This window comes from Neofelis nebulosa, chromosome 17 (genome assembly GCF_028018385.1).
Source record: "Neofelis nebulosa isolate mNeoNeb1 chromosome 17, mNeoNeb1.pri, whole genome shotgun sequence".
NCBI classification, from domain to species: domain Eukaryota; kingdom Metazoa; phylum Chordata; class Mammalia; order Carnivora; family Felidae; genus Neofelis; species Neofelis nebulosa.
In genome coordinates this window covers 47,993,516-48,015,432 of record NC_080798.1, presented here as the reverse complement: position 1 = coordinate 48,015,432, position 21,917 = coordinate 47,993,516, and the positions used below count along the sequence as shown (strand labels likewise).

The 21,917-nt window shown below is 39.6% G+C and overlaps 1 protein-coding gene across 4 annotated transcripts in view; it reads right to left on the bottom strand.

The window, feature by feature from the left end:
• The window catches only part of PHLPP2 (PH domain and leucine rich repeat protein phosphatase 2), a 76,126-nt gene that overhangs the window by 24,329 nt on the left and 29,880 nt on the right, over window positions 1–21,917 (bottom strand). For all 4 annotated transcript variants that reach the window (XM_058708828.1, XM_058708829.1, XM_058708830.1 and 1 more), the window contains 7 exons: window positions 17,913–18,103; window positions 13,237–13,362; window positions 11,767–11,921; window positions 8,548–8,694; window positions 7,937–8,167; window positions 6,047–6,249; window positions 2,816–2,876 (listed from right to left, as the gene is read on the bottom strand). In XM_058708828.1, coding sequence (XP_058564811.1) covers window positions 2,816–2,876; window positions 6,047–6,249; window positions 7,937–8,167; window positions 8,548–8,694; window positions 11,767–11,921; window positions 13,237–13,362; window positions 17,913–18,103 — 1,114 coding nt within the window. The remainder of the gene's footprint in view (window positions 1–2,815; window positions 2,877–6,046; window positions 6,250–7,936; window positions 8,168–8,547; window positions 8,695–11,766; window positions 11,922–13,236; window positions 13,363–17,912; window positions 18,104–21,917) is intronic.

Here is a 21,917-nt window from a genome sequence, read left to right as displayed (position 1 = left end):
CTGTCAGCGCAGAGCCCAACACGGGGCTCAAACCCACGAACTGTGAGATCATGACCTGAGCCAAAATCAAGAGTCAGAAGCTTAACTGACTGAGCCACCCAGGCACCCCAGTGCTGTACTTTAAAGAGTTTACTCTGTGTATACACAGAGGTCTGACTGAGGTGCTTATATCAGTAAAAGGAAGAACAATCAGGAAGCCGTTACAGAATTCCAGACAAGAAATGACACGGGCCTAACTGGGTGGTGATACATACGGAAGGGAGGGGAGGGATTCCAAAAATACTTAGGAGGCAAAAATCAAAACAACTTGGAGATGAATTAGACATGGGAGTAGAGCAGAGGGAAGAATAAAAAATGACTTTCAGGCTTCTCATCTAGACTGCCAGGGAGAAAATCATATCCAGAGAAAGGAGTGGTAGGCTCCAAATAAGGCTGGATATGTGAGTCTCGAGTGGTGTCCATCTGAAAGGACTATCTTACAATAATGCCAAAAGCTGAAACAGACACAAGACAAGCTAAGGCAGGGCTGGAGGAGTGGATACAGAGTTTCATTTTGCACATATTTGAGGTAGTTGGAGACAGGTAGGTCAAAAATGTCTAATGTGGGGCACCTGGGTGGCTCAGTCGGTTAAGCGTCCGACTTCGGCTCAGGTCACGATCTCACGGTCCGTGAGTTCGAGCCCCGCGTCGGGCTCTGGGCTGATGGCTCAGAGCCTGGAGCCTGCTTCCGATTCTGTGTCTCCCTCTCTTTCTGTCCCTCCCCCATTCATGCTCTCTCTCTGTCTCAAAAATAAATAAACGTTAAAAAAAAAAAAATTAAATAAAAAAAAATGTCTAACGTAAAACTGGATACATGGGTCTGAGGCTGGAAGAAGAGGTGTGGGCTGGCAATCCAGGTGACGCTGATACCGAAGTGTAGCCGAAATCACTGGAATAGATAAGACCGTCAAATAAGAAAGTAGGAAGTGAGGACAGACCTGGAATAAGTGACCTGTAAAAGGCTAGCTGAGGAAGAAAAGTACGCAAGGGACAGGAGTGGTCGAAGTGGCATGAAAAAAATGAGATCATGTGAGCCAACTGAGGAAGGATGTTTGAAGAAAAGAGCAAGATTAACAGTGTCAACATAGGAAAGTTCCATAGGAGAAGGTCCAAAGCAAGCTGTGGTGGGATAAACAAATGAGAACCAAGGAAACCCAGCCAACAAATGAAAATACTTACTGAGAAATTTGGACAAAAAGGAGATGAGAAGAAATAGATAGCATCTAGAAGGGCTGCAAGATAGAGCAGACTCTGTTAAGACAGAGGAGATTGAGTGTGTGTACAGACTGAGAAAAAAAAAGACAGTGAACACACACAAGAGGTAAGGAAGTGGTGACTACAGAGCAAGGTCCAGAGCAGCAGAGCGGACGCCATCCCAGGCCCAGAGGATGGACTGGCCTTGAATAGAGGAAGAAACTGAGAATGGATATGAATTACATGAATTTAAGAAAGGTGATAGGACGCTCAGGGAGATCACCCAAGACGGTCTACTTTCTCGATCAAGTGGGAAGCTAAGCTCTAGAGTGAAGGAGTTGGGGCTAGTGCAGGTGAGGGTGAGGGAAGTTGGACAATGTGGAACCAATGCCCAGGGCACTGATGAGGTTGGAAGCTGTGAATTTACAGTGGTGTCCTTATGATTTTCTTTGGTAATGATGAAACTCAGAGGAGAAGGTAAATCTTAGTGTTGATCCATGCTGGGGTTTTGCTGTAAAGGTATGAAAGAAAGAAATGGATGGGAGGGAATCTAAAACAACAGCTTAATAATAATGATAATAAAAAAAACAACAAAAAGAAACCTGGTTATATAGCAGCTAATATTCCCCCGAAAGACTATTTTATGCCAGGCACCATGGTAACATTTTGCATTTATTACCTCATTTAATCTTTACAACAATCCTGGCCATATGTATTGGGCCCCGTCCACTGCCCCTTCTACCTGCTCTGTCATCTATAATCACACACTTACGATGCTGCCCTGTCACTGCTGGCTTGACTGTCACACTCTCCACTAGGCCCTAAAACTCAGCCACTGATTCCTGAATGAACAGTGTTAAAAATGAAGGAAAGAAAGCAAAACCTCAGTTATATCTGTTCTTGTCCACAAATGGAAGTAATAAGATCCTGAATATAATATCTCTCTGAACATAAGACCAACATGGGTCATAAGAATATCAAAAAAGAGAATAAAATTGTAAACATAAGTTACTAAAAACCAAGACGAGTTCTCTGATTCCAGACAGCAAAAAGGAAATCACTGCCATGAAGGGGATAAAAGGTTTCCTTTGTTTGCATCTCATTCTAAATCTGCAGACTTTTTAAGAATATTTCACAGGCATCTTTCTGTTTCAAGAGGACTTTCCCTTTAAAAATTTTTTTTTCAACGTTTTTTATTTATTTTTGGGACAGAGAGAGACAGAGCATGAACGGGGGAGGGGCAGAGAGAGAGGGAGACACAGAATCGGAAACAGGCTCCAGGCTCCGAGCCATCAGCCCAGAGCCTGACGCGGGGCTCGAACTCACGGACCGCAAGATCGTGACCTGGCTGAAGTCGGACGCTTAACCGACTGCGCCACCCAGGCGCCCCAGGACTTTCCCTTTAAATAGATGGTACAGCCATTAAAAGTATTTCTCCACTCATTCTTTCTCCCTTCTCCAGGCTATCCAAATATTTTCATGTATTTATAGATGTCTTACACCTCGAAACCACCAAAGTATCCACATCCATCTCTTAAATATTAAGAATCAAACAAGCACCACTCTCATGAGACACACTCACCGGGAAAGTTCTAGAGAAGTGAGTTGACTGGGTACTGGATAGACATTCACTGCTGTCAGCCCTAATCAAAAAACAAACAGGTGTTAGTGATACTCTCCAAAGAAGAAAGTAACTGAGAGAGTAAACAACAGCAAAGTGGTTTAGTGAAATCACCAGAGAAAAAACTGATGTCATCTCCTGAGATGAACTAAAGACAAAAAGCTGGGTAACTGACACTGACTAACTTTACCTGATTTGAAAACCAAATGAAACAACTGATTAAAGGATCTTGTGTACTGGTCTGGACTCAGACAGCACAGGAAGTTGCTAAATGTTAACTGTGACTACTTAGCTTTCTAACTTAAAAAAAAAATTTTAATAACTGGATTTTTAGGGGCAGTATCTTTTAATTAAAGTAAAAAACATACATAGAGAAAAGTACAACAAGCTTAAGTGTATAGATCAATTGATTTTTACAAACAGAACACAATAGGGTAACCAGTACCCAGATCAAGAAACAGCATATTACCCGCTGCCCTGAAATTCACTCCCGTTTCCCTGTTTTGGTCACTGCCCACCAGGGCAACCTCCCTCCCTACCCCCAACTCCCAATACCACAGATGGCTTTTGCCTATCCACATAAATACACATGCACAGTCTGCATAATGCTTTCTCTGGCTTTATTTACTCCACATTGTGCCTGTGACATTTGTTCCTAGTACTGCCTAGGGCTGTAGTTCATACATTCTCATGGCCATATAAAATTCTTTATGTAATTATACCACAATTTATGTACCCATTTTAGAGCTGGTGGGCATTTAAGTCTCTTCCACTTTGGGGTTACTGAGTACACGTTCAGCTTTAGTAGATAATTCCACACAGTTTTCCAGAGTGGTTGACCAATCTACAACTAGTATTTTCAGTGATTTTCAAGGACTATTCTAGTCATTCTGATAGGTGTGTAGTGGTGTCACACCGGGGTTTCAATGTGCACATCGCCGATGATCAGTGGGGTCAAGTGCCTTTTCCTATACTAACTGATCACTTGGATAATTCTTTTGTGAAGCTGAGTTCTTTACTTTTGGGACATCAGAACTGCAAGTGTTGGTGTGAATTTTTCCAGGTTAAGAACTTAAGGATTCTTTCTGTAAACAGAGCAGCTAACTTCAAACAAGCCCCGTTTGGTACAGCTCTGTGACAGAATCCCAGTTACCGAAGACAGCATTTATGTCTATGAGGTCTTTTCTAGCAGGGCCACTCATTCATTCTCTAGATACATTTAGAACACAGAATAGGGCTAATAGTAAACATTTCCACAACAAAAGACCGACTACCATCTCACAAGAATATCTAGAACTTGCCCAAGTCGATACTCATCAGCTTTGACACTGTTTTGACCCAAGCAATTAATCTACGCTACAAGTTGAAATTTCTCTAACATGATAAAAGGCAATGAAAAGAGAAGTCTATAACTATCTTTTATTTTAATAATGTATTTTAGAGATACAGAAAAAAGAATATAATAATGAACACTCTTTCACCCATCATCTAACTTTTAACAAATCTTCAAATTCTGTCTATAAGCTTCAGACTTTTTCAAGAATTAAAACACTGCACATACCAAGAGGTAAACATCATCCTGAATATTTTATCATTCCCATGGATCTTTTATATTCTCTGGTAAACACAGAGCTAAGGAAACAACTTTTCTGTGTGTCTGAAATTTGATACAACTATCTTGGTGTACATATACTTATGCATTTTTTTTTTTTTGCTAAAACAATGTTTCTTAAGATTTATCCATATTAATACACAAAGCTTTAGGACATTCATTTCCATTGCTGTGCAGTATTCTATTGTATAAACATGTCACTGTTTAGTGTATACATTTTCCTATCAAGAGTCATATATTTTTTTTTTTTTCCACCGTAACAAACAACGCCGTGAGAAACACTCCAGTACACATCTCCTGGGCACATGCGGGTGTCTCTGGGAGATATTCCAAGCAGAGCACCTGGCAGAATATGCACTACATGTATCTTTGACTTCTCTGAACACTGTTATAGTGCTCTGCAAAATGGCTTTAGCAAATGACCCTCTCACTGGCAGTGCAGGAGAGCTGCTGCTTCTCCATATCTTCAATAGCGCTTAGTGGGAATTTTTAATTTGATGAGCGTAAAATGGAATTATCAAAATTTGCATTTCTCTGGCACTTAGTGATACTGAACATCTTTTCCCATCCTTCCTGAAACACAGGAAATGCTAATTATAATTTCCTTGGTAAAGAACTCTGGGGCACCTGGGTGGCTCAGTTTGTTAAGCATCTGACTCTTCATTGAGGCTCAGGTCATTATTTGACAGCTCATGAGTTCGAGCCCCGTGTCATGCTTTGTGCTGTCAGCGTGGAGCCTGTTTAGGATTCCCTTTCTCCCTCTCTCTGTCCCTCCCCGCATTGTGTGTGCTCTCTTGCTCTCAAAATAAATAAGTAAACTTAAAAAAAAAAAAAAAAAAGAACTTTCCATAAAAATAATACGACAAATACAAGGTCTTTTACAATGAACAATATTCCTGGAGCAAATCACTATTGAAATAAGGGGCTTCTCATTCTAGAACTGAGGCAGTACAAAGTTTTGGACTAGAGATGGGCAAACTTTTTCTGTAAAGGGCTAAATATTTAATAAATGCTTTAGGCTTTGCAGGCCATACCATGTCTCTTACAACTACTCAACTATGCAGTGATATGTAAACAAATGAATGTGGGTATCTTCCAATCAAATTTTATTTATTGATGTATCACTGATATTTGAATTTCATATAACTTTCCCAAGTCGAAATTATTCTTCTTTTGATTTTTTTTAAAATTTACTTAAAAAATGTGAAAACTCATTCCCCATGGGCCATATAAAAACAGGTGCTGGGCCAGATTTAGCCCTTGGGCTGTAGTTTGCCAACCTTTGTTTTAGGCTATTCCTGATATTCTGTTTTGAACATGCTTGCCCACCCTCCTACCTTGTTATTTTGCAAAATGCCTCTGATTATACTCACTTAGGGAATCTTAAAGTAGTCTGCAATGCCTTTTCATGCTTATCTCAGCCAACTTAAAAACAAACTTAAAAGACAAAGCTGGTCTCCATGAACCTCAAACCACACTTTGCAGACTGGCTGAGGAACATCACAGATGCCACTGTTCTTAGAAAGCTCTTGACTGCGAGCTACAAGAGAAAAAAATAGGAGGCTGGATGGAGAACTCACTGTTCGAACTGGCGTACAGAGTTCGAAGGGAGAAGCCACTGAGTGTCAGCTCTCTCAGTTGGTTCCGCTCACAATGCAGCTGCTCCAAGCTACATAAGGAGTTGAGATCTAAGTCAGCCAGTTGATTGTCCCGCAAATCCATGTGGGTGATGTATTTATTTCCCTCCAGATTTTCAGTAACTACAGTTTTCAAATGGTTCATCCTTAATAGAGAAATAAGGAAATCATTAGAAATAAATTCTACTAAATGTGCTTATCAAAAGAAAAGAGGTATGATCTCTTTCTTTCTTTTCTAAACAACTAAAAAATTTCACTACTTGCTTTGGCTTGCAAGGTATTAATAACCCTGAAGAGCTGTACCTTGAGTTCTTTCTTTATGAACTAAGTTAGGCAATCCAGACTTGCAAATACATATACAAATTAAATAGAGAGGGAAGAGGGATCATGCCTACAAACAATTACTTAAAAACTTACATCCAAAGACATAATAAAGTTAAGTAGGCACGAAGAAGCACACCAAATGAACAATAAGATGAACATAATCTTCTGGGTTAATGAGCAGCAAAGCAGTCATAGTGCACCATGTAGAGAGCAAGAGGAAGCAGCCATACTTTCTCCCGTTGCTCTGCCTACTCTCTCTTATGCTAAGATTCACATTTCATTAATTAATAGAGAGGAAAATAATCTGTATCTATATGGAGTAGTTCAAGGGCAAATTATAGAAAATGGCTTCTTGGTTCTCTTCTACCCAAGTATAGGATTTAGTGCACATAGCCATGTTCTCATTTTCTTGTATTTCAATACACTTTTCTGTTAACTATTTTTTTTTAATGTTTATTTATTGAGAGAGAGACACAGACATGAGTGGGGGAGGGGCAGAAAGAGAGGGAGACACAGAATCCGAAGCAGGCTCCAGGCTCCAAGCTGTCAGCACAAAGCTGGACGCAGGGCTCGAACCCATGAACCGTAAGATCATGACCTGAACCAAAGTCGGATGCTCAACTGACTGAGCCACCCAGACGCCCCTCTGTCACTATTTCTTTACAAGGGACATCAATGGCTTAGTGTAAATGATAGACATTTACACTATGTGTATGTGTGTCTTTTATGTGTATGTGTCTTTTATCAGCTTTCTTTAGGAAAATATTATAACTAGAAAATAAAACTCATAAAAAATTCATAGGAAAACCATTAACATTTAAAATCTAATATAATGGGTATCAAGAAGAAACCCAATGATTCAATAAAAAATGGTCAAGTTTAAGAAAAATACAAATTACCAATAAGCATATTAAAACGATGCTCGGGGACATCTGGGTGGCTCAGTCGGTTAAGCACCCAACTTCAGCTCAGGACATGATCTCATGGTTCATGAGTTCAAGGCCCATTTGTGTTGGGCTCTGTGCTGACAGCTCAGAGCCTGGAACATGCTTCTGATCCTGTGTCTCCCTCTCTCTCTCTCTGCCCCTCCCCCACTTACATTCTGTCTCTCTCTCAACAATAAACATTAAAAAAATTTTTTTGTTAAAGATGCTCAACCCCACTCATAAGTAAATAAATACTGATTAAAACAATGAAGTATTATTTTCTCCCACTACACTGACAATAAAGAAAAAGACTGCTAAGATCCAACATTGACAAGGATGTGTAGAAATGGGAATTCTTACAAAATGTTGCTGGGAGGGTAACTCAGAACCACCTTTGTCAAAGGTAATGTAAAAGTGTCTATCACATGGTATACCTACCTCACTCATAATCTCTCTGCTACTGAGTGAAAACTGAAGCTTTACTACAGCTTGGAAAATGTTTTAGAGAAGTCTTTATAAAGAGAAAACGTAAAAGGACATCAGAGGTCCACCCAGAAGAAGGCATGGTGAAAAATGGCCTCACCTTAAATCCACATGTTTGATATGGCTCATCCTATTCAGCACTCCAAGGTTTAGGACTTCCAGGTGATTTCCTGCCATAACTACTTTATCTAACATAGTGAGTTTCTCATAAACCTCAGGAATATGACTAAAGTTGTTGAAGGAAATTCCCAGGGAAGAAAGCTGTTGCAGATTTCCCAATTCCTCAGGTAAAGTTGTCAGAAAGTTGCCATCAACACAGAGGGTTTGAAGACTGTAGGAAGAAAACAAAACAAGACTTTATGAAAGGTTTTAATTGGAATGAAAAGAACTAGAAATACGGATTCTGACATACATCACTAATTTATTATGAATCCAATAATAATAAAATACCCTATCTATAGAGACTCAATGAAATACACATAACTGACATGGATGGTCCCTCCATAATCAAAAATAGTCAGAACCTCTGCTATTGAAACTGAGGGACTAATAACTAGTTACTGCTGCAAGTAACTGCTGCTGACTAGAATCCTCAGACTTAACATGATTAATTTCACTGCAAGAGCTCATGGGACTACCTTCATTCCAAATGCCAGACAAGCTCCTTACTCTGCAAGTAAAAAATGAGTCTAGCAAAAGTCAGATACTTACTTTAGCAGATTGCCAATCTGACTTGGTAGGTCATGAAATCCATTACAGGAGAGGTTGAGCTCAGTCAGGGTAGAAATCTCACATAACAATACAGGAAACAACCCAAGTTTATTGTGGGACAAGTTCAGGCCCTTCAGCTGAGAAAATCTAAAAAGCAAAGGTACAAATTATACTGCTGAATGAAAAAGCCATCTATTAAAAAAAATTTTTTTTTAATGTTTATTTATTTTTGAGAGACAGTGTGAGTGGGGGAGGGGCATAGAGGGAGGGAGACACAGAATCTGAAATAGGATCCAGGCTCTGAGCTGTCAGCACAAAGCCTGATTCAGGGCTCGAACTCATGGACCGTGAGATCATGACCTGAGCCAAACTCAGACACTTAACCGACTGAGCCACCCAGGCACCCTAGCCATCATTTTAGATGTCCACTGCAGAATTTGTTCCACAAATATGTGTTGAGCACTCACTACCTGCCAAACATTGAGTACAGCACAGACACTAAGATGCCTAACACTGGGACCATACAATGAGGGAAATCAGGTCTAGTGCAATGGGAGTTCTTCTCTCTTCTCCTTAAAAACGGAGAAAATTTTAAAGACTTTTTTTTTTTAAATTTTTTTTAATGTTTTTTATTTATTTTTGGGACAGAGAGAGACAGAGCATGAACGGGGGAGGGGCAGAGAGAGAGGGAGACGCAGAATCGGAAGCAGGCTCCAGGCTCCGAGCCATCGGCCCAGAGCCCGACGCGGGGCTCGAACTCACGGAGCGCGAGATCGTGACCTGGCTGAAGTCGGACGCTTAACCGACTGCGCCACCCAGGCGCCCCGAAACGGAGAAAATTTTAAAGAAAATCTCATATCAAAGTCCTATTGATATGCTTAAAACCTCTTCCTTTATGAAATTTCTACATGCAATATATAAAATTTTGTAACAATTCATCAACGCACACAGGAATAGCTAACAAATATGTACATCAAATCCCATTATAAGCAACTTCTTTTTACATATTGAATTTTATATTGGCTCAAATATCACTTGAAATGAATGGGCCACTTAGAGCTTTAAAGTATGTATGTATTAATGGAGTTTTACTGTAATAGGATCTAACATAGAACATGAAATAGTAATTTTTAATGCTTCTGTTTTGTTCCTAGAAATAAAAGTATCTATGCCATCTTAACTAGAGATAATATCATCATAAACTGGATCTAAAGGAATCACTCTGCTAATTCTACTTAGGAATATTATACTTATGATTATACTAGTGCAAGAAGGTAAGGCTGAGGTGGTGTTTTCCATGATACCGATCCGTATCACCTGCTCCTAGATTTGAGTCACTGGTACCTCACTCTAACGCTCTCCTCTTCCAAATTTTCAACTTTTGATTTCCAATTGTCCTGACCTTGAGTACTGACTGTTCCTTTGGCTTGGTGCCTTGACATCAGAATTCCTAATACAGCCCTCAAATTAGATAAAACCCTATTTTCACAGCAACTCAGAAGAAAACACTAGTAAATGCTAGAAACTCACTTAAAATGATAGCTTGTATTGTTTTCACATAACAATATAATTAAAAGTATTATCTCATTACTAAATATAGGTTTAAATCTAAAAAACTTTGTAAAACACATCAGATGAGATAAAAATACAGTGCTTTCTCAAAATTATTTTAGAAATGGGGTGCCTGGGTGGCTCAGTCGGTTGGGCGACCGACTTCGGCTCAGGTCATGATCTCGCAGTCTGTGAGTTCGAGCCCCGCATAGGGCTCTGTGCTGACAACTGAGAGCCTGGAGCCTGTTTCAGATTCTGTGTCTCCCTCTCTCTCTGACCCTCCCCCGTTCATGCTCTCTCTCTGTCTCAAAAATAAATAAACGTAAAAAAAAATTAAAAAAAAATTATTTTAGAAATATTATTATTAAGTAAAATATGTACTTTTTTTTTTTTTTTTTTTTAAGTAGGCCTCATACCCAGCACGGAGCCCAACACAGGGCCCAAACCCACGACTGTGAGATCAAGACCCAAGTCAAGATCAAGAGTCAGATATGTAACTGACTGAGCCATTCAGGTATCCCTAAAATACGTACTTTCAATGTGTATTATCTTTCTAATCACCATGTAATCTGAATTCTTTAATGTCCAATTTCTCCCTTGCTCACAAGCCCAGACAATTAGTTATACCAAATATTTACTTAAAAAAAATTTTTTTAATGTTTTATTTATTTATGAGAGTGAGAGCAAAAGTGGGGGAGGGACAGAAAGAGAGGGGAAACAAGATCTAAAGTAGGCTCTGCACTGAGAGTAGCAAGCCTGATGTGGGGCTCAAACTCACAAACTGTGAAATCATGACCTGAGCTGATGTCAGACACTCAACCAACTCACCCAAGCAATCCTCTTCCATCCATTTTCAAAGGGAGGAAGGTGGTAACGTGGGTGGAGGGAGGGAATGGGGAATATATTCTAACAAAGATGGAAAATATATGGGCCATAGTCCCTAAGGAGTGGAATGGTTCCTTTATCAGAGGGGAGAAGTTTCATAGTTGTCTAAGGCTTAGAAGCTAGTGTTAATAGGCACACAGCAAAGATAAAAGTCCCACACTGGGAGTGGAATTCTTGAAATTAGGCCTATTTCCTTTAAGTTATTTAAGTTTGATACTTAGGATTCAAAAACTTGCCATACACTCAATCTCTCAATTTACCCTGGCTTCAGATCAGGCGTCACTATCAGTGAATTATGTAACAAGATTGTCTAGCTCAATGGCAGCACACTGTGGCCTCTGTAACAGAATATTTGCATCTATCTCCTGTCTTATGGAGGGAAAGGGGGAGTAAGAAAACTGCATAAATAGGGGCGCCTGGGTGACTCAGTAGGTTAAGCGACTGACTCTTGATTTTGGCTCAGGTCATGATCTCACAGCTTGTAAGTTCAAGCCCTGTGTCAGGCTCTGCACTGACAGTGTGGAGCCTGCTTGACATTCTCTCTCCATGCCCCTTCCTCATTTGTGCGCACACGCTCTCTCTCTCGCTCAAAATAAATAAACTTAAAAAAAAAAAAAGAAAACAGCATAAATAAAGCATAAATAAAAATTCTACTCCTTTTCAAAATAGAGAAAATTTTCAAATATGTGTATGATGATAAGCATGCTCACCTTCAGGTACAACTAAGACAGTGATCACGATTTGGTTTGAGTAAGTTATTCTGGAAACCTATTCTCCACATACCTGTAGAGAGTGTCAAGGCCCCCTGGTCTTTCCAGCTGCATGAAGTTGTGTCGCAAGTTGAGGTAGGTGATATCTTGACTGTAGAAGAGATGCTCAGGAACCTCCTCAAGGCTGTAACACGAGAGGTCGACGGTACTGATTCGCTGGGACACCACCTGAATAGGGTCAAGGAGAAGAGCCATCTCAGCTAGAGCAGCAGAACAAATGTCTCTCACCCAGCAAAGGAAGGAATGCCATTTATAAAAAAAGTGCTAATTTTAACAATGGGAAAGAAAAAAGGTAATGAGATCCAATTACTCATTTATAAAAACCAGTTCATTTTTCCTTTTTCCTAAAACCATTAAGCTGCTTGAAACACACAATGGTGTAAGCTGTAAAGTGTTTGTAAGTAAAAGGAAAAAAAAAATCATAAAGGGGAAAAGTTAACATTTCATGCAAGAAGTTAAGATGATTCAAAATAACTATACAAAACTTTGGCAGACTGTGTGATATTGAAAGCCATGGCCTTTTGTACCCACAGGCTCTGCTACTTACTAGTGCAGTTTCTTCCTCTGTTGTGAGGATAAAATAAATTCAGCACACAGCACACTGCTTAGTATGCAAAAGGTGCTCAAAAAATATTAACTTCTCTTATAAGGTCAAAAGAATGGAACAGCTATTTAAAACTGAGATTAGTTTATTCAGAACAGATTTCATTACCACTACAATAGAAGTACATAAAATTCAATAAAACCAAAACAAGTTTTTATTTCTATAATAGTCTGCTAATAAAAGATAGGTTGTGAAAATTGGTCTAAAAACCAAACAAAATCACTAGAAAAGTTATTCATGTTTTATGGCATCTCATTATACTAAAACAATACTTTATGCAACTATTTAGTTCCACAAAGAAAAATGCTAAAATTCTGCAAAGATAGCTGGGAGAACAAGAAAATTTGGAAACTGCAATATAATTTTAGAGCACTGCATCTTTAAAGATTAAAAAGCAGAAATTATGCTGAAAAGCTAATTATCCTCAGCATAGCGGAACAACAGTTTGTAACAGGATCACAGGTCATGTCCCATAATAAGTTCAAATTTAAAGTGGTTCATCACAGCTGTACTAAATATATTCAGACCAAGAAGAACTAGTCTAGGAATTAGGGAATGGCTCCATCTATCCCTGACCACAGTGGTGGAGGGAAAGTGATTTGAATCTTATTGTGTCTCAATTCTTCTCAGAGAGATGGTATAAAGGTAAAATGCACCTGAAAACATGTTTGAATACATTTTGTACTATGCAAACATAAATAATAAGTTAAGGACTGGGTGGAATTCTATTATTTCATTCATTATAAACTTAGAGGAGCCTAAAGGAAGATACCTAAGAATTACAATTCACTCTCTTTGGAGTGAGTTCAGCTTTAAGATACATTTCTGTTGGGCTTTTACATTCTTATCACCACATCAGGACATTTGACAGCTTATCACCTTGGACGCTTGTCGCTGCCATCTCTGGCACTCAGCCAATGTCTCAAAGCTGACATGATAGGTCTGAGCCTGGGCTCCCGCTGAGCTGAATGCAAGGGAGTGCTGCCGTCGCTTCACTTCTTCCACCTGAGGAGGAGGAGACAAGAAAACCAGGACCAAGACAAAAAAAATCCTAGTCAGAGAGCAAAGGACAGTAACAAGAAAAATAAGTCAATTTTTTAAAATGGGGCAAAAGAGAGGCGCCTGGGTGGCTCAGTCGGTTAAGCGTCTGACTTCAGCTCGGGTCATGATCTCACAGCTCGTGAGTTCGAGCCCCACATTGGGCTCTGTGTTGACAGCTCAGAGCCTGGAACCTGCTCTGAGATTCTGATTCAGATTCTGTGTCTCCCTCTCTCTCTGCCCCTCCCCTGCTCACATTCTGTTTCTTCTCAAAAAATAAACATTAAAAAAAAATTTTTTTAACGGGGCAAAAGATCTGATCAGATGCTTCTCCAAAGAAGACTTGAGAAATGACCAGTAATAACATGAAATGTTCAACATCATTACTTATTAGATAAATGCAAATCAAAATTGAAAGACACCACATCACATACACTAGGAGGGCTAAAGTTAAAAATAGAAAATAACAAATGTTGGATAACAAGTATTAGCAGGTTCTGGATCCCTCATACACTGCAGTGGGAATGTAAAATGGTTCAGCCACTCTGGAACAGTCTGGCAATTCCGCAAAAGGTTGAACATAGAGTTACCATGTGGCCCAGCAATTCCACTCCTACATATACACTCAAGAAAACTCAAAACATACATTTATACAAAAACTTACACATGAATTAGAGCAGCACTATTCATAATAGCCCAAAAGGAGAAACAACCTAAATGTCCATCCATCAACAGGTATGCGTAAAAACACTGAATGTGGTATATTTCAGTGGAATATTACTTAGCCATAAACAGAAGATATTGCTGCACACTATATGAACCTTGAAAAGATTATGTGAAGTGAAAGTCACAACCATATACTGTATGATTCCATTTATATGAAGTCTTCAGAATCAGCAAATCTGTACAGACAGAAAGTAGATTAGTAGGTGCCCACAACTAGGGAAGAAATGGGGAGATGATGGCTAAGTAGTGCAGGGTTTCTTTTCAGGGTGATGTGGTGATGGTCACAAAACAGTGAATACACTAAAAGCCACTGAACTGTACACTTTATATGGGTGAATTATATGGTACATGAATTAAATCTCAATCAAGCTGTTTAAAAAAAGCAAAGGAGGGGCGCCTGGGTGGCTCAGTCGGTTAAGCATCTGACTTCGGCTCAGGTCATGATCTCGTGGTCACTAAGATTTTAAATAAGAATCTAACAATCACAATTATTATGAATATTGATAGATTTAGATATGTTTCTATCACTAAAATTTGTGGGTTTTTTAAAAATATTTATTTTTGAGAGAGACAGAGCATGAGTGGGGGAGAAGCAGAGAGAAAAGAAGACAAAGAATCTGAAGCAGGCTTCAGGCTCTGAGCTATCAGCACAAAGCCCAATGCGGGGTTCAAACCCATGAACCGTGAGATCATGACCTGAGCCAAAGTTGGACTCAACCAACTTAGCCACCCAGGTACCCCTCTATCACTATAATTTGTGATAATTTACCATGCTAATCATTGTGTTCCTTTTTCTCCACTCTTTTTCTGTCTTCTTTTAGCATTACAGAATTTTTTTTTTTTTTTAATATTTGTTTTTGAGAAAGAGAGAACACGAGCAGGGGAGAGGCAGAGAGAGAGGGAAATAGAATCTGAAGTAGGCTCCAGGCTCTGAGCTGTCAATGCAGAGCCCAATGTGGGGCTCAAACTCACAAACTGTGAGATAATGACCTGAAATGAAGTCAGATGCTTAACTGACTGAGCCACCTAGGTGCCCGGCATCAAAGAACTTTTTATATTCTCTTTTTCCACTCTTTTTTTTTTAACCTTTATTTTTGAGAGAAAGAGTGAGAAAGAGAGACAGAGTACAAGTGGGGGAGGAACAGAGACAGAGGGAGACACAGATCTGAAGCAGGCTCCAGGCTCTGAGCTGTCAGCACAGAGCCCGATGCAGGGCTTGAACCCACGAACTGTGAGTTCATGACCTGAGCCTATGTTCGATGCTTAACTGACTGAGCCACCCAGAGGCCCCTTTCCCACTCTACTTTTTTTAGTGGCTGTCCTTAAAATTTTTTAATTCACACTTTTTTTTCTAATGAAGTTGAACGTTATTTGGTGTTTCTATCCGCTTATTCCAAGACTATATCACATGTTACTTATTAAACATACCACCACATCTTAAATATCACTCAGGGTAGTTTGAGCTTTAGTAGTTTAAATTTATATTTAAAATATAAAAAAAGTTTAAACTTCTTACAATTAATATTAACTTTACCACCACATTTTATCAGTGTCTGCACTCATCATTGTTTCTTATTTCTTAAAACTTCCCTTTGAATTTACTTTCCCTTGTTGTATTCTTTTTTCTTTCTTCCTTCCATCTTTCCTCCTTCTTCCTTCCTTCTTCCTTCTTTCCTTCCTTCCTCCCACCCTCCCTCCTTCTCTCTTTCTTTCTCTTCCTTCCTTTCTTTCTCTCTCTCTCTCTCTCTCTCTCTTCCTTTCTGGTGGGCGGGGGGCATTTTTTTTTAACCTATTTTCTTCATTCTGTCCTTCAGCCCCCAAGACCAGAACCAGGTCTTATATTGCTAAGTGGTAGGTTTCTGCCTCCTGGTTGATACTGAAGTATACACATTCATTTAGTGGCAGCTTATTCATTTCCTGGTTATGGGCCACATAAATGGGTCCTTCCACCTCTCTAGGACAATAGCGACAACAAGACTTGGTTCCAGTCAGTGGTTAACAGCAGTTTTGGGCTGTTTTGTTTTTGTTTTTTCCAGCAGTCCTTCAGGGGCAGAATACCACTCATCTCTTACTTAAGCCTGGGCCAGGTTCCCCTCATAAGTAGAGGACTTTTAAACCCAAATACTTAAGAGGAGCTACACATTTGGGCTACCACAACCTTTCAGGCCCAGAACCCAGCAGGCCCTCAGATTCAGACCATTTCACCACATGCACTTCTATTCTACATTCCTAAGCCCAACTGTGCCTTTTGAATATTGTATATTTAAAACTGTATATTTACCTTTTGAATATATATATTTTACCTATATATAGATGATGTATTGTGTACCTGGAGCAGATTGGGTGTTTCAACGCATGAATTCACTAAGTTTTGTCTGGAAGCTCTCTCAAATTCAGACTGTTTTATGATATTCAAAATCAAAAATAAAAGAAACAAAATGAGGTATAGCTTCATATAAATGTTAATATATCTGTTTCCAGTCATCTGTCAGTCTGATGGACTTGCAGCTGAACTCCTTGCCCAGGGTGGGGAATTCTCTAGTACAGACAAGAAATAGTGTGCTTCCCTGGCTGCTGGAGAGGGGCTTGTGACCATCCCAGACTCTGAATTTTAGTATAAATGAGGGAAAAGGAGAAGCTGGAGACAATCTGTTTAAGGAATGGATGCTGGCGGGAAGCTGGCAGGGCAGCATCCTCGATCTACCCAGGTGTTACCGATGGCAGCATCCAGTGGCTAGCAGTGGAGGCAGAGGTATCATCAACAAATGGGTTCTGCAGCAGAATTTGGGGTATGGGGGCACCTGTGTGGCTAAGTCAGTTGAGCGTCTGACTTCAGCTCAGTTCATGATCTCACAGTTCTTGAGTTCAAGCCCCACGTTGGGCTCTGTGCTGACAGGTCAGGGCGTGGAGTGTGCTTCATATTCTGTGTCTCCTTCTCTCTCTCTCTGCCCTCCCCTGCTTGTGCTCTCTCAAAAATAAATAAATAAATAAATATTTTGAGAAGAGAAGAGAAGAGAAAAGAAAAGAAAAGAAAAGAAAAGAAAAGAAAAGAAAAGAAAAGAAAAGAAGAAAAGAAATTTGTGGTATGGATACCTTTTGACCTCCCAGAGAATCTGTGATGTAAATAAACCAGTTTTATGTTTAAATTAGGCTGAGTAGGCTTCTTCCGGACCTAACAACTCTAAAAAACAACGTTGTAATGCAATCTTTTTTTTTTTTTTTTTTTTTTTTTAATTTATTTTTGGGAGAGAGAGAGACAGAGCATGAACGGGGGAGGGGCAGAGAGAGAGGGAGACACAGAATCCGAAACAGGCTCCAGGCTCTGAGCTGTCAGCACAGAGCCCGATGCGGGGCTCGAACTCACGGACCGTTTAGGAAGAGAGAGCATCCTAAACAGGCTCCACACTGTCAGCACAGAGCCAGATGCAGGACTTGAACTCATGAACCATGAGATAGTAACCTGAGCTGAAGTCAAGAGTCAGACGCTCAACCAACTGAGCCACCCAGATGCCTCTACAGTGTAATCTTTACACATGCTCGTACTTGCTTCTTTAAAATGATGTGGGGAGGGGCGCTTGGTTGGCTCAGTTAGAAGAGCATGCAACTCTTGATCTTGGGGTCATGAGTTCAAGCCCCATGTTGGGTGTGGAAATTAGCTAAATAAATAAATCTTCAAAAAAAATAAAATAAAAATAAAAAAATAAAAAGATGTGAGAAAAGTGCTGAAAAGCATATGTGATTTTAATGAAGAAGATCAAACAAAAGAATAATTCCATTTTTATGAGTCTTACCTTTCCCCCAACCAAAGGCAAAATGTGCATCTTTCCAGTTTGACAATCTTTTACTGAGGAAACGATGAGGCAGGTACCACAGAGAACAACTAGGCGTTCAGCCCACTTATGCAGCTGGGTCTTTCCCTTGCGTACATTATAGATACCAGACAGAAGGATTCGATCCAGATGATCCATCTGGCATGGTTTTTCTGAAAAGAAAACAAAAGAGAAGAAAAAAATTCAGAAGTCACAATTAAACTAGTATAAGACTACTATAAGGGAAAAAGAAAGTATTGTGTGTCAATACACAGCAACCTTGTTTACAGATTTAAGTGCAAGCAATATAAGTATTACAAAATAAGATCTCAGTCATAAAATGTTACCCATCACTGAAGTTATACAATGGGAGTACTGTGAATTTGGGGCTAAGAACAAGATTTTATTTTGGATGCCATTATTTATTCTTCTAACACAGTCCTATTTCCCATGAACACAGAGAAAAGCAAAATGGCAAAGTGACTAAGATCATAGACCTGGGGGCCAGACACGTAAACCTGAGTTCAAATCCTCGTTCTGCCACTTACTTTTGTTTCTTTGAACTACTTAATTTCACTGAGATTAACTTTCCTCATTTATACAGTTTGGATCTTAATACTACTTATCTTTAGAATTTCATTATGAAAAAATTAAGATAATTAATTTAAAGTACAGAGCATAGTTTTAGGTAACAAAAGAAGTACTGAGTAAATGACAGCCACTACTGTTGAGACGAGTCTATTCTAGAAGGAAGAAATAAGTAACTATGGAAGCACTCTACTTCTGTACACATTGCTCCATTTTCCTGCTTCTTGTGCAGAAAAGCTTAGGGCTGATATTTCAGTCAACTATCCCAATGACGGTAGCAGAAGCTCATATCATACAAGATCTTTCTTTTTTAGTATGCTCCCTCCCCAACAGAAATCTTCCTAAGACTGAGATATAGTGCACAAAACAGCACATTATGAAAGCAGACAGGTTGTTGATTAAAGCACAGCTAAAAACAGACAAGTAACTCTACAAAGGAACGAACAGGAGCAGCACTATTATGAGATACTGCAAAGAGCAATAAAGTGGGAATAGAGAAAATTAGACCATACCTGATATTATTACACAATTGATTATGGAACCTGTGTATCATGCCCCTCTAACTATGTGTTCCCCACATATAATCTGAGGAAATGGGGCCTGAGGTCAATCTGAGGTCACGATCTTGCAGTTCATGGGTTCCAGCCCTGTGACGGGCTCTGTGTTGACAGCTCACAGCCTGGAGCTTGCTTCGGATTCTGTGTCTCCCTCTCTCTCTGCCCCTCCCCAGCTTGTGCTCTGTCTCTGTCTCTCTTAAAAATAAATAAAAACATTTAAAAAAAAAAGGTCTCAAACTTTGTATGCTAACACTAGCCCTACCCGAGAGCCATTTCTCCTTCTATGTGAGGCCAGGCCTTTCATCTATATTCTAAACCCCACCTTTCTCCGAGAATTTGTCTCTTCTCTCTTCTCAGTCTTCAACTCCACCCTCCCTATTGTTCTTTTCAAAGCTACAAAAGCATTCAAGTTTTCTCCCATACCCTCTCAGTCTCAACTGTAGAATTCCTTCAGTTCAGCGATTCTCCCATTTCTGTGTGCCCAAGAGTTATTATGTGACAACAGTTTAAACTGAAGGACGCTGAGACCCATTCACAGAGTGTCTAATTTGTACGGCCTAGGATGTAACAAAGGAAAATGTCTTTTTGGTTTTGTTTTTGAGACAGACCACAAGCTGGGGAGAAGAGCAGAGGGGGAGAGAGAGAGAATCAAGCAGGCTTCAGGCTCAGTGTGGAGCCCAACACAGGGCTCAATCCCAAGACCTTGGGATCATGACTTGAACTGAAATCAAGAGTCACACTAAACTGAATGAGCCACTCAGGCGCCCCAGGAAAATGTATTTTTTAACATCTATTCCAAGTAGTTTAAATGCAGATGGTCCACAAAATATATTTTGACAAACTCTAAGTTTACCTTGTTGAGGCTCTTTTCTTCTCATTTGTGCCTCTTTATTAGCTATCTCTGTTACCTCACCTCCTATTTACTCAATTTACTTCAATTTTGCTTCCAGCCTCCAAATTGTACTATTCATATGATGATAATGGCCCTCAAATTTCTATCTCCTGTCCCAATCTTCCCTTCCCTTGGTTCTAATCTCACATATCAAACTGTCTGCTGGTCATGTCCAACAGATGTTCCCATTTACCTCAAATTTCCAGGATCAGACTGGAAAGAAAGAAATAAAACTATCTTTATTTGCATATGATATGATCTTGTATACAGAAATTCCTAAGTGTGCCACTAAAAAGACAATTATAACCAACAAATGATTTCAGCAAGGTTGCAGGATAAAAAATTTTTACAAAAATAAATTGTATTTCTATGCACAAGGAATAAACAATTCAAAAGTAAAATTAAGAAACGAATTGCATCTGGGGTACCGGGGTGGCTCAGTCGGTTAAGCATCCAACTCTTGATCTCAGCTTAGATCATGAGCTCAGGATCATGAGTTCAAGCCCTGTGTCAGGCTCTGTGCTGAACATGGAGCCTGCTAAAGGTTCTCTCTCCCTCCCTCCCTCCCTCTGCCCTTCTTCCCTGCTTGTGCACTCTCTCTATAAAATAAAAGTAAATAAATAAAAAGAAACTAACTGCATCAAAAAGAATAGTGCATAACTTGTACAGTGAAACTAAATAATATAGTTGAAGGAAATGAAAAGAAACCTAAATAAATGGAAGACGTCCAATATTCATGAGCTGGAAGACTTAAATATTGTTAAGATGGCAAAACTCCCCAAACTGATTTACAGCAATGTAATCCCTATTAAAATTCCAGCTGCTTTCATGGAAGAAACTGACAAACTGATCCTAAAATTCACATAGAAATACAGTGGACTCAGAATAGCCAAAACAATCTTGAAAAAGAACAAAATTGGAAGTATAGTACTCGGGGTGCCTGGCTGGTTCAGTTGGTAAGAGCATCCAACTCTCATTCTCGGGGTCATGAGTTTGAGCCCCATGTTGGGTACAGAGATTACTTAAAAAAAAAAAATACAGTACTGACATAAAGATAGACATACAGCATTGTAATAGGATTCACAAATAAACACCTACACTTATGGACAACTGATTTTTGAGCAGGGTGCCAAGATAACTCAGTAGGAAAAAAACAATCTTGTCAACAAATGGTGCTGGAACTGGATAACCACAGGCAAAAGAATAAAGTCAGATCCCTAACCTCACACCATGCACAAAAATTAATTCAAAATGGATTGTAGACCTAAACATAAGAACTAAAACTAAAACACTGGAATAAATTTTGTGACCTTAGATTAGGCAAAGGTTTCTTTCTTTCTTTTTTTTTAATGTTTATTTATTATTGAGAGACAGAGAGAGACAGAGCATGAGCATGGGAGGGGCAGAGAGAGGGGGAGACACAGAATCTGAAGCAGGCTCCAGACTTTGAACTGTCAGCACAGAGCCTGATATGGGGCTCAAACTAACAGACCGCGAGATCATGACCTGAGCTGAAGTCAGACGCTTAACCAACTGAGCCACTCCAGGTGCCCCAGGCAAAGGTTTCTTAAGTATCAACACAAAAGTATAAGTGACAGGGGCACCTGGGTGGCTCAGCTGATTAAGCGTCCGACTCTTGATTTCGGTTCAGGTCACAATCTCGAGATTTGTGGGTTCAAGCCCCACATCGGACTCTGACAGTGCAGAGCCTGGTTGGGATTCATTCTCTCTCTCTCTCTCTCTCTCTCTCTCTCTCTCTCCCTCTCTCCCTCTCTCTCAATCTGCCCCTCCACACACTCTCTCTCAGAATAAACTTTAAAAAAAGATTTAAAACAAAGTATAAATGACAAAAATGAAAATATAGATAAACGGACTTCATCCAAAAACAAAAACAAAACAAAAAACCGTTGTGCTTCTACAAACACCATCAAGAAATTAAAAAGATGACTC